This window comes from Orbicella faveolata, unplaced genomic scaffold (genome assembly GCF_042242905.1).
Source record: "Orbicella faveolata isolate gen_17 unplaced genomic scaffold, um_ofav_v1 contig_12, whole genome shotgun sequence".
NCBI lineage: Eukaryota > Metazoa > Cnidaria > Anthozoa > Scleractinia > Merulinidae > Orbicella > Orbicella faveolata.
This window is the reverse complement of record NW_028301539.1, coordinates 29505630-29522063: the sequence shown is the minus strand read 5'-3', so window position 1 is coordinate 29522063 and position 16434 is coordinate 29505630. Positions and strand designations below refer to the sequence as shown.

The window sequence follows — 16434 nt, the reverse complement described above, 5'->3', positions numbered from 1 at the left end:
TCCACCAGCATGCCTGAAGTGGTGTCTCTGGGCAGGTCCATGACCACTCCTCCAATATTATGACCAACCCAGTAGCTTGCGCACGAGTACTTTGTTTAGGCCGCGCTTGCTTCGCTGTTCACAAGAATAAATTAAACTACTTCGACGATGTTACGCTTTTTCAATTTTTTCATTCATGTTTCACTGCATTATTTATCACGCCAAATTTAGCACACATGCGAAGTTTCATAAGAATCCGTACCGCGTTGCAAACTCGAAAAAATCCCAAACTTCCTAGACAGTTGTGGGACTGGTACCTAATGAGGCTGGACGTCCAAATCAAAGATGGCGTTCCACGCACCAAATTTATTACAACCCTAGATTTGGACAGTTTTAGAGCGCCAAACGTTATTTCATATCCGTTATCAGTGCTTTTGTTGCAAAGAACGGGAAACTTGATGACATAGTAGTTAAAACTTTGAAGAAAAGATGTTGTTCAAGTGTGTCTTTCAGACATCATGTAGAAGATCTTTTGGTCTGACTCTGAATTCAAGTGCACTGCAACTTGTTGCGCGTTCTTCTCGGGATCCATCATCCTTTACGTCCATCTCAGACACTTTTTCACGTTCATTTTCTGCTGTTCATTCAATGGAGGCATGGAGTATTGACGAATATGGCTCCAACGACTTATTGGAACTCAGAAGGCAGCCATTGCCGAGGCTTCGAAAGTCAACAGACATTTTAGTTCGTGTGCACGCGGCATCTGTTAATCCGATAGATTTCAGAATGCGAAGCGGTTATGGAAAAACTTTGTTGAATTTGTGGCGTAAGCTGGAAAAGGTTGACGAATTTCCACTCATTTTAGGAAGAGATTTCTCCGGGGAAGTGGTGAAAACCGGAAGACTGGCAAGAAGATATAAAGAAGGGGATCAGGTGAGGTAGTAGATTTTATTTTTATACCATGCTATAGAAAATACAGCCAATCAGAGAACAGGATAGCCGTGGTATACTCGGTGCTATTACGGCTAATCTTCCCATTTGGCACTGCATTAATTTTGTTGGCCACTGTATTTTCTATGGGAATATGGTATAGAAAAAGTTATGTAACACTTTCTCATGGTATGTCATGCAATAGCTGCATTGTTTCTTGTATTTTCAGAAAAGACAAGTGACTCCATGGTATACTATTCAAAAGAATTGTATAACTTATTATATTAAACAGAAAACTGGTTCACGATGAAAAGGATTTTGTAAAATTATTATTTAATGATTGTCTCACACACTGATTACAATACTGTTATGATGAAAAGGATAATTCTGATAATTTAATGCAAACATGCCAGTCCATTGCAAAGCTACGTCCCCCTCCCGAGTGTCAAATTCTCTGGTACCCAGTTATACACCCAGCTGGAGAGAGGTACTGGGAGTGTATGTAAGTGTATTGTGTAAGAACACAGCATTATAGCCCACCACCAAGCCTTGGTTTGAAAATGCAAGTTGTTAATTTTATCACGAACAAATTCTCAAAGCAGCAAAGATGAAAAGAATACCCACATGAAGACAGTACAAAGCCCTCTAGCATGAAGTGACTAGGAGCATTAATTTTTTCTACTCCCTCCTGGATGGGATGCTAGTCCATCACAGGGTTACCCCCAGCATTCAATTTGCCAGTACCCATTTATACACCTGGGTGGAGAGAGGCACTGTGAGAGTAAAGTGTCTTGCCCAAGAACACAACACAATGTCCCCGGCCAGGGCTTAAACCTGGACCACTTAATCAAGAGGCAAACACACTAACTGCTAGGCCTCTGCGCCTTCACTATTTGTAGTGTTGTAAAAATTCTTGATCAATAACGATTTCTTAAAACATAAGCAGGCAAATATTAACCATCCCTAAACGTGCAAATGGACTTGATTTGCACAAAGGCATTCACTTGAAGAACTTGTGATTCTTTGTTATTATGCTAATTTGTAGAGACTGTATAGAAATCAAATCTTTGCATTCTTTATTCACTTTGCCTCGAGAATGGTATCACGATGACGGTGAAACGTCGGCCTTTAACATTAATACTCACCTGCTTATGTTGTAAAAATTATTTGTGTTATCAGTTAAATTATTAATAGTGTTACTGTGGCTTGTCTAGGTGTGGGGGACCCCGAGTGTAATTGCTGGAGGAACACATGGAGAATTTGTAGTTGCCAGCCAAGATGAGGTAGATGTGTGAATTTATTTACTCTGTTCACAGTGACTTTTATGAAATAAATGAGAACAATAATCTTACAATAATCTTTTTTAAGTACTGTCCTAGGTAACAGTAGGTCTGGAGTAAATTAATTTTGTTGAATATTTAATTCTACTTTTACCACTGTTTTCTTTCATGGAAACCTGAACAGTAGATATCTATCAAGCCTTCCAATTGGACACATTCTGAGGCAGCATCCGTCCCATATGTCGCATGTACAGTCTGGACAGCTCTTGTCAGCAGAGCAGGTCTTAAACCCAATGATTGTCACAACAAATGGTAAGCACACAGCTGTCTCAGCTTGTCTTGTTACTAGTGTCATTTACTCTGTGGTAGATGAACCTGTTTGTAGGAGTGGAGTAATCTTCAAATGGTGGTACTTGGCCCTTTTCTAAAAGAATTATTTTACACTTTTAAGCTAGTTTTAAATTATATTTGAATATACACATGAAAAAGTTTGTGTAGCAAGTTAATGTAGCAAGTTGCCATTTGTTGTACTTTGCAGTGTACTTGTCCTAGGTGGTTCTGGTGGAATTGGAAGCATTGCAATCCAGGTATTGTTACCAATAATTTATTATAGTATTATAATTGCTGACAGTGGCGGTTGTGTAGGTAACGAACACATTTTGTAACCTGTCTCTAGCTGGTTGTCTTTGCCATGCGATACCAACATGTACGCAGAACCCCGAGCATTGTAAACAGAGGGTCTGTTATCTTCTGTTTTGTTCTTGTGGTATTTTGCTGAATGACAAGATTAAACCACACCTAACTCTACTATTTCCAGTCAACTCTCAACTTGCAGGCATCTCAATATTACAGACACACTGCTTATACTGACAGAAACTTTACTGAGAAACAAACTCATGTTATGAGTAATGTCCAGTGGACACAGAATGACTACAATTAAGTAAGATTGAGCAGCCTGGATTACTGTTTAAGTCTTGGGCAAGAAAGTGTTAATGAAACTCAAGATAAGCGCTTCATCACAGACTTCCTCATATATTTCCAACAAAATATTATTATACTCGTCTGGCTTTGACCTGTTTCTTTTGGTGTGGGTATGCTAATGAGTTCTACAGTGGTGTTAATGTCCACAAGTTGGGGAAGGGGGTCCCTGCGAAAAGATTGGGGATGTTCGTCAGAAAATTTGAGTCAGCTAAGCCCCTAGAGGAGACCAATCTGGGTGTGGCTCAAACTTTATTTAACCCATGGATACCATTTTAAAATGGCCGTGACCATATCTTTCATCATTTTTCAAGAGCAACCGTAGAAGATACCTTGACAGCTAAAAATGGTCACTGGCATTTCATGCCAAACACCCTAAGCGAGACCTTAATCCTTTATTTCCACCCTAAATGAGACAATGTTTATCCCCAACCTTTGCACATTATGTCCCTCCCCCCCCCTAAGATGTTTGGACTTCTGAGACACTTCAACAACTTTTTAACATCATGGGATGTAGTCTCATCAGATTAGGAATTGGAACAGTAGAATGTTGCAGGGTCAATAAAAGTATAAGATAGCTGTCTTGCTCAATAGTACCAATGACACTATGTTTTTAATCAGTTGCTGAAAGCCTGGGGAGCTTATGTTGCCAGCACTTGTTCACCTGATGCTGTAGATCTTGTTGCTGGTCTTGGAGCAGATCTGGTGGTTGATTACAGTGTAGTTAATGCAAAGGAAGAACTGAAAACAGCTGGAGGGTAAGAGCATTACTAGTTAGTGATATTATCATTTCCACCCATGATGTAGTGGAGATGGGATGGGGGGAACCCAGGGGGGAAAGTGGGTGGGGACTATGCAGTGGGAAAAGAGAGGACCAGAAGTGGGATTTCAATTCCAAAATGTTAGGGACCAGAAGAAATAGGGAAGAACTAATTGCCAAATTGTAAAAAGGCAAAGCAAAAAAGGGTTCAGCTACTTAACAAAGGGGAGAACTCGCAGTAAGAATAAGCATGTATTGTCAGTTTCTGGATACTTGTCTTTATAGATCAGACTTGATACAGTGACTTTTCATTGTTAAATATGATTTGCTTTCAGTTTTGATATAATCCTTGATCCATTTGGAGGAGAAATCAGAGAAAGATATGCCAGTCTGTTATCCAAATGGAAAGGATCAATGTTTGTGACACTCGCACCGCCTGTTCTTGGTGATACTGACAAGTTGGGCGCCAGTCTTGGACTGGTGTCTGCTGGACAAAATCTTGCTTCAGCTGCTGCTCAAGAGGTTACTTAATATCATATGCTTCATCTAAATTTCATAAGAGTAAATTAGTGGTACTTATTATGTATAAAAGCTGCATGATAAAGAGAGTAACTATATAAATTTAGCAGTAGATGTAAAATATTAGTATTATCAAATGTAATTTATAGTATTGTCATGAAACACCACTAGCATTAATTAAATTCGTCACTGTTTTTATTGATCTCTTAAGAATTTCTCTTTGGGTAAGAGAGTTTAAATTTATGTATTCTTGGCTGAAGTTTGTTCATAACTTAACATATTAAAAATCATTTCTTACAATAAAATGCACTTCAATGCATTTTCAATTGATCTAGGACAGATTGGAAGACAGTCTTGCTGAACACTGTTCTAGGCTCCACATGACAAATTGGCCCTAAACCTTTAATGCTGATTATTTATAGTAAATTATATGATCAGTGGCAACATGTAGTCTTAACATTAAGCTCATCCACATTATTATAACTTACAAAAATATCATTTCACCTCAGGATACAAAATGTACCTTGTGGATTTATGTTCACTGTTAATTGTTGATTTTAATATTATGATTTTGTCTACAGGCTCTGCGTAGTGGTAGTTTGGTTTCCTGGGGTTTCTTTAGCCCTAATGGTGCAGCCCTGGACCACATCCGATCTCTCTGTCAGTCTGGCATGGTATGCATTTTCTGTTTTCAAATCATTTGTCCTATGGGTGCAGATTATATTGAGTAATTTGTTCTATAGCTCTTGGCTCTTGGGGAAGATACAGCTAGAAGCGTGCACAAAAGCAAACGATGACCTTGAAAACGACACTAGCAATGTTTTGAGTCAATGTCGTCTAAAAATACAATGTAATTTTTCCCTAAATTATATTACAATCATTTCAGATGCCTAAGAGTGTCATACTACATATCAAGTTTTCTTTGCAGTTATTTCTCTAAAATACTTTGCTTCTAGCTACTGCAAAATGTAACATGAACCAATGAAATAACACACGGTTAGGCATAAATGCAGTGAAGATTGGCCCATCATCTCTCTTTTACGGGCACAGTGACCCATCTTTTTTATGGCACGTTTCAAAACAGTGCTTGGTAGGGAACTTTTAGGGAATGTCAAGGTTGAATATAAGAGAAAGAAAGGGCATTGCATTTCATCTCTTTACCATCTCTTTTTTTTCTTTTTATGTCTAGATAAAATCTTTTGTTCAGGAAGTGTTTCCATTCTCTAAGACTAATGAAGCTTATGCTAAACTTGAGAGCGGTCATGCAAGAGGAAAAATAGTGATCAGTATGGATTGTAAAGAATCTACCAAAGAGGAACATTCAGTTTGACATCTCTGGACATAGAAGATACTACCTCCACGAACAGTCATGTTTCCTCCATGAGGAATATGCTAGTTAGTCAACAAACAAGCAGCACGATAAAACCTATCTACAACCACCCAAAATCTTAGTGCAAACGAACACGAGGGAAGGTCACATAAAGTCGCAAAAAGATGATCATAAGTACAAACCCATTCTGAATCTTACTCATGGTATTATGGTCACTGAGAAGAAAAACTATTTTTCGTTGGTGGTTTTGTGCCAAAGCTGTGTTAAAATGGTTATCTTCAAATGCCACCACAGGAACTTATCTGGTTAAAATTCTAACAAATTTCAATAGTTTCTTTTAATGTCAGTGATTAGATTAGTAAACAAAAATGTTCAAGTGGTGTTTTTCAGTGAAGATAGCTGGACATGATGATATCCGATTTGTGTGATTGTAGCCTGTGCAGCAAGCGTTCCATTACACAGAGCTTTTCCCCAACCTGGGTGCACGCAAGTTGGAGCGAGAGCTCCCTGCTTTGCCAATATTTTAAATCTCACTCCAATTGCCTGCAGCTAGAATAGGGAAAAAGCTCTTTGCAGGCTAGTGTGATTGTGGTTTTATTTGATAGTTGTTGCTGTCACTGTGATCATAATTTTGGTGTGGTGTTCACTAGTGCATAAACAGCATTATAATGCAAACACAGTATGTGTAGTTCCAGAAAATATCCATACCTCCCCCACAGAAGAGATTTTTTCTAACACCTCCCCACCCCTCTGGAAATTCCATTTAAGACTCATACATTTCTTTAACTTTTGGCCTTCCAGAACCCCCCATCCCCCAGGAAATTCTAATCCCTTCTGTAGGGGGAGTATGGATATTTTCTGGAACTGCACAATGCAGTCCATAAGTAGCACTTTTAAGGCAATTTTCCTAACCAAAGGTGCTTATAATATTATAAATATTCTTTAGACCTCTTGAGTATTTTATATGCAACATATTGCAAATCAAATACAAGATACAGCAAGTCTGGCAAACTTATATTTTTATTATTAACAGTTCAGGCATCATGTACCAAAATTGACAGGCACATGGAAAACCTCATTTGAGAACCCAGTCATGTTTGTATAAAAAAACTAACAGTTCACAAGTGCAAGCAGTGATAAATAACATGTTTGCAAACTTCTTTTCTATCTACATGGAAATCCACACTTCCGTTGCAAAGCTTATAGCGCTTTAAGCTTTCCACTGAATTATAACACAGCACTTAACAAAACAGTTCACAAGTGCAAGCAGTGATGAATGACATGTTTGCAAACTTCTCTTCTATCTACTTGCAAATCCACAATTCTGTTGCAAAGCTTATAGCGCTTCAAGCTTTCCACTGAATTGTAACACAACACCTAATAAAACCAACATTTCACAAGTGCAAGCAGTGATGAATAACATGTTTACAAACGTCTCTTCTATCTACTTGCAAATCCACACATCTGTTGCAAAGCTTATAACGCTTCAAGCTTTCCACTTTCAAGCTTTCCACTGAACACCTAACAAAACAGTTCACAAGTACAAGCAGAGATGAATAACATGTTTGCAAACTTCTCTTCTATCTACTTGCAAATCCACACGTCTGTTGCAAAGCTTATAACACCTCAAGCTTTCCACTGAATTATAACACAACACCTAACAAAACAGTTCACAAGTGCAAGCAGCGATGAATAACATGTTTGCAAACTTCTCTTCTATCTACATGCATATCCACACTTCTGTTGCAAAGCTTATAGCACTTCAAGCTTTCCACTGAATTATATCACAACACCTAAAACAGTTCACAAGTGCAAGTAGTAATGAATAACATGTTTGCAAACTTTTCCTCTATCTACTTGCAAATCCACACTTCTGTTGCAAAGCTTATAGTGCTTCAAACTTTCCACTGAATTATAACACACCTAACAAAACAGTTCACAAGTGCAAGCAGTGATGAATAACATGTTTGCAAACTTCTCTTCTATCTACTTGCAAATCCACACATCTGTTGCAAAGCTTATAGCACTTCAAGCTTTCCACTGAATTATAACACAACACCTGTTTACATGTAATCTATTTTAATTTATGTGGCTAAAACACGCACTATCTGTCCAGGAGTAAGAGGTTTGTCATTACTGTGGCAGTTGGGTTTCTTTACTACCACATCCACTGTACTTTGTTGTCATCACTTAGTTTTATTCTGCCACTAGCCAGTAGCTCCATGGCTCGTGGATAAGCTCTATGTTCAGCACATTTCACTCGCTCTTGAAGTGTCTCGACTGTGTCTCCGTGTAACACTGGAACTGCTTCTTGAGTCACTATTGCTCCAGCATCAACCTCTTCCTGTCAAATGATTAACTAGTGATCAATGGCAAAATTTTCATTGCATTTTTTATCTACTGTGAAGCAAACTGGTAACAAGATCAGAGTTTTTCTGAACAAAATCTACAACTGTTGTCAAATTTAGTTGAAATGCATCCAAATACACATTGAATTATGACAACAAATACCAAAATGCTTCAAAACACCCCTTTCCCAAATGGCAAAATGCATTCAAGGGATTACTCTTGGGTGGAGGGAGGACAAAAAATGTGTGAAAACCGATTTTTCTAGTATTATAACAATTTAAATTATGTCAAGGGTTGTAGGTCAAATTTTTGAATTAATGCCAGGTGGACTGGGAATCAACTTCCCTTCTAAGCTAACTTACCTCAACAAAATGGACAGTACAGCCTGATATACAAACACCAGCCTCAAGCACAAGTTTGTGGGCATGCATGCCTTTAAAGGATGGGAGCAATGAAGGGTGGACATTCAGTAGTCGGCCATGCCATTTGCGAACAAATTCTGCTGTTACAATTCTCATAAATCCTGCCAAACAAACCAATTCCACCCCAGCCTCCTCCAATGCTGCATGCACAGCCATGTCAAAATCCAAACGACTCTTGAATTCCTTGTGCTTAATTACCTAGAAAAATAAAAACGTTTATTCCGATTGTTTATTTTTGAGACTGGCAAACCATCAGCCAGAAATGTCAACATAACTTTCTATTGCAGGCCATTTAAGTGAATAGCCCATTTCCAAGTTGCCCTAGGCCTCTCCATCAAAGCGAGGCCTGGTGCACAACTATTCATATGAAAATGAGTTTACCGGTAATTGGCATGTAAATGAACTCATTTTCATATGAAAGGAATCACTTTTAGAGAGAGACTTAAGGTAGTTCAGAAATGGCCTTTTCAATTATCACTAGTTAGTGGAGGAATATGGTAGATATAAGCCTGAGCAGCATTTAAGATTCAGGTAGACAAGAGGCCAGTGGACCCTGAACAACAAAATTAAATCCTGCAATGTCATTACACATGCATGTATCGTTCTCACAATAGATCTTACTAGGAATACATACAACAAAGTCCTAATAATCCACTCAAGACACTTACTTTAGTTGGTATACCAGCTTTCTCGGCCCGTGACAAACCTTGCACTCCAGGTACGTTTGAAATGACCAGTAAAATCTTGGCACTACTGTCTTGCCTTAAGCTTTGATCAATCAATGCTTGTAGGTTTGTTCCCGATCCCGAGATAAGAACACCCACTTTCATTTCTTTGTCTTTGGGTTGTTGATCCATTTGTCCATTGCTTAATTTTGGCCTTTTAGCAGGTCCATTGACTCTGTTTGCATTGACTTGATGTTTGATTTCTGCCTTTGCTGCAGATTTGCAAAGCACATCTTCAAGATTTCCAACAACCACCCTGCTGCTGTTTTCTGTTGTGCATTCAGTAACTTTTCCTATAATCCAAGCTTGCTCTTCAGATGTTTTGAAATGTTCCATTACCGAGGCAGCAATGTCTTTTGCTACAATGAGGACTGCTCCAATACCGCAGTTAAATGTCCTGGCCATTTCATGTGTTGAAACATTTCCTTGTCCAAATATCCAACCAAACACTGGAGGCATAATCCACAAACTAGCATCCAGTGACACACCCATATCATCAGGGAGGACACGTGGAATGTTCTCAATCAAACCTCCCCCTAAAAGGGAAAAACTAGTTCAGTCATGATGCAAGAAAAATAACTGTCTGGAAAATAATTTGGCTCTTTATTACGATAAGTAGCTGAGATACTAGCCTAACCTCTTTTATGTTAATGACTTAGCTGTGGCTTGACCAATCACAAAACAGGTTAGTTTGAGTGATAGTGAGGGCCATGACTCAGCAGGTGTCCCAATTACCACTGAGAAGTTGATCACTACAAGTAATTTACTTAATAAGCTAATTTTTCAAGCATTATCCTTTCATTTCTTTATCCAAGTCAAAAGTGTAAAAATGTGGTTACCCTCTCAAAAAAAAAAAAAAAACATAATTGGGCACGCAGGGAAGCCACAATAATTTAACTAATGGAAGAGAACTGAAATCTACATATCAGTGGTAGAGGAGTTAAAGACAGTGAACAAAAAACAAACCTGTGATATGAGCAAAGGCCTTCACCTTTCCATCTCGCATCAGAGGAAGGACAGAACGGCAGTAAATCCTGGTTGGCACAAGAAGAACTTCACCTAGTTTGGTAACAGACTGTAGCCCTTCTGTAGTCCTAATTGGACTGGGGGAACTGTAACTTAATTCAGATTTATCAATGATCTGCCGCACCAAACTGAAGCCGTTGCTGTGAATGCCAGAAGATGCCAAACCAATGACCACATCATCTGTAGTGATACTCTGTGATTGGGGAAGAACTTTGTCTCGATCAACGGCGCCTACAGCAAATCCAGCAATGTCGTATTCACCAGATGAGTACATCCCTGGCATTTCTGCTGTCTCACCTACAACAAAAGCAATATAATATTACAACTACATTCAGCGACTGCATTAGTTAAAAAGGTAAATACTAAAATATTAATAAATACGATAAGTAAGTATTAATATAGACTGAGATGATTTAGTTGCAAGCTATATATTTTTTTTCCTGCACTAAATAATTATCCATTCTCCTAGGCCTGCTCCTTTGTTTTTTCTTGCCATAATCTTTGATTTGCTTTTTGGTTCTTGCATAATGCAGGTGTGCTTGAAATTTGAATTGACCACTCAGGATTCAGGCGGCGGGAAAAACTGAACTGTCCTGACTTCAAAGGCATTGAAGTTGAGCAACTTTGGTTTTTACTGCCACTCGCACTTCAGGCACAGCCACCGTATGTTAGGAGGGGTGAATTTTTTATGTTGCGTTCGATGGAGGTAAGATAATGTATGTCATTCTTCAGATTAATAGCCATGGGTGAAGTGTGGTGGCCTCATGGTTACCGCGCTTGTCTCCGGATCAAGCAGTTCCGGGTTCGATCCCTGGACAGGAACATTACGTTGTGTTCTTGGGCAAGACACTTAACACTCACAGTGCCTCTCTCTACCCAGGTGTATAAACGGGTACCGGTGAACTTAATGCTGGGGGTAACCCTGCGATGCACTAGCATCCCATCCAGGAGGGAGTGGAAATACTCCTAGTCGCTTCATGCTACAGAAACTGGGATAAGCTCCGTTGGCCACTTGGCCCGTATAAGGAGACTTTACCAATAGCCAATGGCAAGTTAATATACCTCCCAAAAGAGCACATCCAGCTTGTGAACAACCATGTGAGATACCACGAATAACTTCCTTGGTGACACCCACATCCAGCCTGCCAGTAGCAAAGTAGTCCAGGAAGAAAAGGGGCTCAGCACCATGAGCAAGAATGTCGTTCACACACATCGCAACCAGATCAATACCCACTGAACTGTGCATACCAACAGCCTGTGCAATCTACAGTCAACACAAAACAGATGTTTGACATCAGAAAAAGAAGAATATCAGTTGCAAAATATGCAAACTACATGTAACTCTGGTTTGAATCAGTAATATTCAGTGCTGGAGAAAATTCAAGGACTCATACTACCTAAAATTCACGGACTTATCAAGACAAGTACTTTTAATAAGAGATTCCAAGAACTTTTCAAGGTTGGATGGAATTCAAAGGCTTTTCAAGGACTCAGTGGACAATTCCCTCTACGAGATGCGCCTGCAGGCACATCTTATAGAGGGAATTGGCCATTACATGTATATGGTAGTTCTACTAATAATGTCTAACCTTAAGTTTTGTTCCAACCCCATCTGTACCACTGACAAGCAAAGGGTCTGTGAAGCCAGCAGCCTTGAGATCAAAGAAGCCTCCAAACCCACCAAGATCAGCTGTACAGCCCTTGCGAGCTGTAGATGCAGCTAATGGCTTGATAGCATTTACAAGCAGGTTACCAGCATCTACATCCACACCAGCACCAGAATACGTCAAGCCTTTGGTTCTATAATAGTCAACAAATAAAACCAACTTCAATTTATTAAAAAGCAAAACTACTGCTAATAATGGACAATTCCCTCTATGAGATATGCCTGCAGGGAATCATGGTAGTTGTATTCATCATTTTGGTCTGGACATCTCTTTTATGAATACAACTACCATGATTCCCTGTGGGAGCATCTCAAAGAGTGATATTGGCCATTCAGCGGCATCGTAAAACAATGACACTTCAATCAAGTCTTTTATTTAATCACCCCACACCACCACACTGATTAAATAACAAATTACATATTAAGATCATAGGTCACTCGGCTACTTGATCTAGTGATATTCTCAGTCTATAATCATACCTGCAAGCTCTTGATGCAATATCATTTCTATACTGGATTCCATCAAAGCAAATCTTCCTCATACCATCATAAGCTGTTTTCTGAGCATCATTTATTCCTTGTGCAAGACCAACAATTGCCATTACTCTTCCACCTGAAGTAACTACTGCTTCTTTTTCTTTACCTTCAACCATTTTTGCAGCAGTTCCAGCGTGAAACACAACTACATTTTCTGCATCCTTTGTAAAGTAAAAGTAAGGAATGAAATTCAATTTAATTTGCTAAATCACTTGACTGTGCACACTGTTACCGACAGTGGTTTCATGTTTTCAGCAGGAGGGTAAAACGTTTTCACAGGTAGGCAAATTGTTTTGAACAGACATTCTTCAAAAGAAAAATTTTCCTCTAGATAGTGAAACCAGGTGGGCAAAATCAACCTCAAAGGCCGTCAATATGCCCGGTGCCCATCCCTTAATCAAACCCCTGCTGTTATGATCAGTAAACTATATAAATTATGTTTTAATTAGTTATTTATTTCAAACGAAACAAGAATGAACCACAAATATACACAATAAATTAGATCTTCCCAACTTATGATTTTTTTAAAGCCTGATAAACATACATGTAAAGGTGCAAAGTTTAAAAGCTGAAAAGCCAAACACACCTCCAAGTCTTTCAATCCGTGAATGACACACCCTTTCTTCACAGAACCAGGGTAGCCAGCACTTGCTGCCACCACACCCACAGCATACCTATCTGTATGCCACAAGGGTAGGGACAGGCTGAGGTCACCATTTACACACTCCATTAGGGTTGCGTAGAGATCGCTCTTCAGGAGTGGCATAATTACTTGTGTCTCTAAACAAAAAGCCATCCATTAAAAATGGTATTAATTCACATGACAGATAAGACCAATTCAAAAGATTCACTCCACTGCCACTGATAATTGTAGATATAATTATTGACAGAATCGATCATTGTTCTGTTTCGAGTTTGACTGATTTGCAATACCTATAACATTATTACTTGTATATTAAATTAAATCCATCTGTATTTCCATCAAGTTTACGCAGAACTTTATTTGCATACTAGTACATATGCTGCAATCCGATGGATGAAGCTTTTTGTACACTATCAGAACTCATAATCTAATAGTCAAATGGAACCACTCATGAAGTTTTGGAGAACTTGAAAAGCTGTAGAAATACTCACCTACAAGTTATGAGTTTAGTAACTACGAGTTTATTCTGCAGTTCACTCAAGTCAAATGGAATGGCTTATCAAGATAAAACAAATAATCAGCTCTATTCTTACCTGGATCGCCAAACCGGCAGTTAAACTCTAGAACCCTGGGTCCATCAGCTGTTAACATTATCCCTGCAAATAGAACCCCTACAAAATCGCAACCTTCTTCTCTCAAACCATCAACTGCTCTTTGTAGAACATCTCTAGAAATTTCTTCCTTGAGCTTCATGGAGACCTAATTCATGGGTAAAAAAAAATACTTTAAATGGAACTTTCTTCTTCAACGAGCTAAACAATTTACAAACTAAGATTCATTTTAGTTCAAAAAAAGCTGCAGACCATATAAAGGGACCTGTCAGCTGAGTACCAGTCTTCACTATTGGCCAAGTGTCAGTCGATATATAAACCGAGTACACTCAGTTGAACATCGCTGCCATGTTCTCTAACTTGGTAGACCATTGGTCACCCCTATCGGTAGACACTTGGTGGTTGTTTTTCATTGAATTTCCCCGACTTACGTAAAGAACTGTTGGTGCAATGTCAGTCAACTGTCGGTGGTGTTTCACATGACCGACAGTGGTATATCGGTTTACTGCCATTAGTATATTGTGTATTGTTAACTGCTGTGTTGGCTGAAATAGTCTGAAATGTCAGCTGTCACCTCCCTATAAACCACAGAGGCCGAAAATGAAGACTCACCCTTACCTACACCCATCTGGGGATAAAGCAAGGATACAGCCATCACTTCAGATTATTGCTCAAATGGCCATAATACATATCTTAAATAATGACAGTTGAGGTAACAACTGCTAAATGCCTACTATTTTATTCATGGTACATTTCAGACCCTGGCATTTCCTGTAAAAGTGATAAAGAGGAAAAGACGTAAGCTTTAAAAAGAAGTCTTTCACATAGATCAGTGATACTAAAATGCCACTGACAATAGCTTACAGAAATGAACATTACTAAGAGACCTACCTGGGGACAAGGGGCATATGCACCCATCCCTCCAGTGTTGGGACCGTGATCATTGTCTAACAAACGCTTGTGATCTTGGGCAGGAGGCATGACTGCTACTGTCTTACCATCAGTAAAACAAAGCACCTGAAACAGTCAACAGCAGTGATAAACTCCCTTGCACAACAATTCAATTCCACAAAATCTCCTCTTGGGTTTCCACGTACTGTAACTTATAACATAAAAAGTGTTTAGTTAATAATAGAAGACAAATCAAATAAATACTTACAGAAACCTCTTCTCCTTCTAATTTTTCTTCAACTACTATTGTTGATCCTGCCTCACCAAAGATCTTGTCCTAAGAAATGAATATAATTTTATTTACTGCCAAAGTTTTGACTCAAAGAAAATTAATGCGTCTTTTCAGAACACACAAACTCTTAAGTTCAAAAAATCTAATTGACATAAAATTTACGATAACAATCAACAAGCATTGAAAAAAAGGAACAAACAACATGGATAAAAATATAGCAGTTATTCCAACCTACACACAAGAACTTTTAAGCCAACTGAAATTGAGTGAAGTAGAACTGTTGCCTATCAGTGATCATTTTTCGTATGCGTGTGCTGCACATGGAATGTTTTGCCTACTGAGTTACATACAAGTCACATCTCTCTAGCCTCATTTTAACATTTACTACTTCAATATTTCAATAGGGCTCTCGATCTGTATGACACTGAAAACATAAAAACCTGGAGAACAATCTGTCCCAGATGTAACATAGCCAGGTCTCTTCTGTGCCTGCCCTTGAGCTGTTTCTAGCAATTTGAACTTTTTGTTTCCTGTTGATTCTTCTTGTTTATATATGAGTAGCTTAAGTTTAATTTTTAAGTACCCTGGGATCCACTGTAATTGGCTACACTCTAGTGGTCTCCCTGCCTAATGAATTTGTTGTATGTAAGTTAGTATTTTAGTTAGGCAAAGTTAAATAAATAAATGAACTACCCTAAGCATGACCCACCTGTAGCATATCTTTCACAGCCTTCATGGCCTCTTCTTTGCATTTAGCAACTACAACTCCTTTACCAGCCGCCAAACCACTAGCCTTAACCACCAAAGCTTCATAATCTGATAATTCAATATGTTTGCATGCTTGCTCCGCGTCTGTGAAAGCTTTCCAGCGTGCCGTGGGAATATTATGCCGCTGCATAAACTCTTTTGCAAATTGTTTACTGGACTCGATTCGGGCGGCACTTCGACTTGGCCCGAAACAAGGAATGTTGTTCTCTCTGAGACAGTCTCCCAAGCCATTAGCTAACGGTGCTTCAGGTCCAATTACAACAAAGTCTACCTTGCTTTCTACACAGTATTTTACAACGCTTTCGTTATCGTTCTGATTGAGTATCGAGGAAAGAACATTCTGTGTTTTCGGCTGACCAGCAGTCCCAGCGTTACCTGGTGCAACGAGAATTGTTCCGACGTGGTTAGACTGTGCAAGCTTCCATGCTATAGCGTGTTCTCTTCCTCCTCCACCAACAATTAAAACTTTGTCTCCCATGTCGAGATGCAGTCAGTCTGATCTTTTCTAATCAAAAAGTTTTCGTGATGTTTCCTCAAAACGGCGCAAAGTGGCGCGCTTTAGGACCACGTGCAATGAGCTCAGCTGCCTAGCCTGTAACTACAGAGCGCTATATAGGACCCTGGGAACGACGTTGGGTGCGAAGCGCAAGCCAAGAAAAATCCAGCACTTTTTTTAAATTTTAGTGGCTCTTGCTAAGATTTTGTGTTTTACGTGGGTCTCACATGTA

At 39.1% G+C, this 16434-nt stretch overlaps 2 protein-coding genes across 2 annotated transcripts; one reads left to right on the top strand and one right to left on the bottom strand.

Moving 5' to 3' along the window:
- Window positions 1–285: 285 nt before the first annotated feature.
- Window positions 286–10138, top strand: LOC110060376 (NAD(P)H oxidoreductase RTN4IP1, mitochondrial-like). The gene is made up of 8 exons (XM_089283224.1): window positions 286–912; window positions 2124–2192; window positions 2377–2501; window positions 2728–2776; window positions 3789–3925; window positions 4263–4449; window positions 5028–5120; window positions 5636–10138. Exons 1-8 carry the CDS (start codon window positions 469–471, stop codon window positions 5774–5776), a joined length of 1245 nt encoding a protein of 414 aa, XP_089139350.1. The 5' UTR covers window positions 286–468; the 3' UTR covers window positions 5777–10138.
- Window positions 6779–16300, bottom strand: LOC110060457 (trifunctional purine biosynthetic protein adenosine-3-like). The gene is made up of 12 exons (XM_020767240.2): window positions 15648–16300; window positions 14915–14983; window positions 14647–14772; window positions 13738–13903; window positions 13088–13281; window positions 12445–12662; window positions 11888–12098; window positions 11361–11562; window positions 10239–10595; window positions 9216–9808; window positions 8488–8745; window positions 6779–8120 (listed from the first exon to the last, which is right to left on the bottom strand). The coding sequence occupies exons 1-12, from the start codon at window positions 16182–16184 to the stop codon at window positions 7935–7937; spliced, it is 3117 nt and encodes a 1038-aa protein (XP_020622899.2). The 5' UTR covers window positions 16185–16300; the 3' UTR covers window positions 6779–7934.
- Between the last annotated feature and the right edge of the window lie 134 nt (window positions 16301–16434).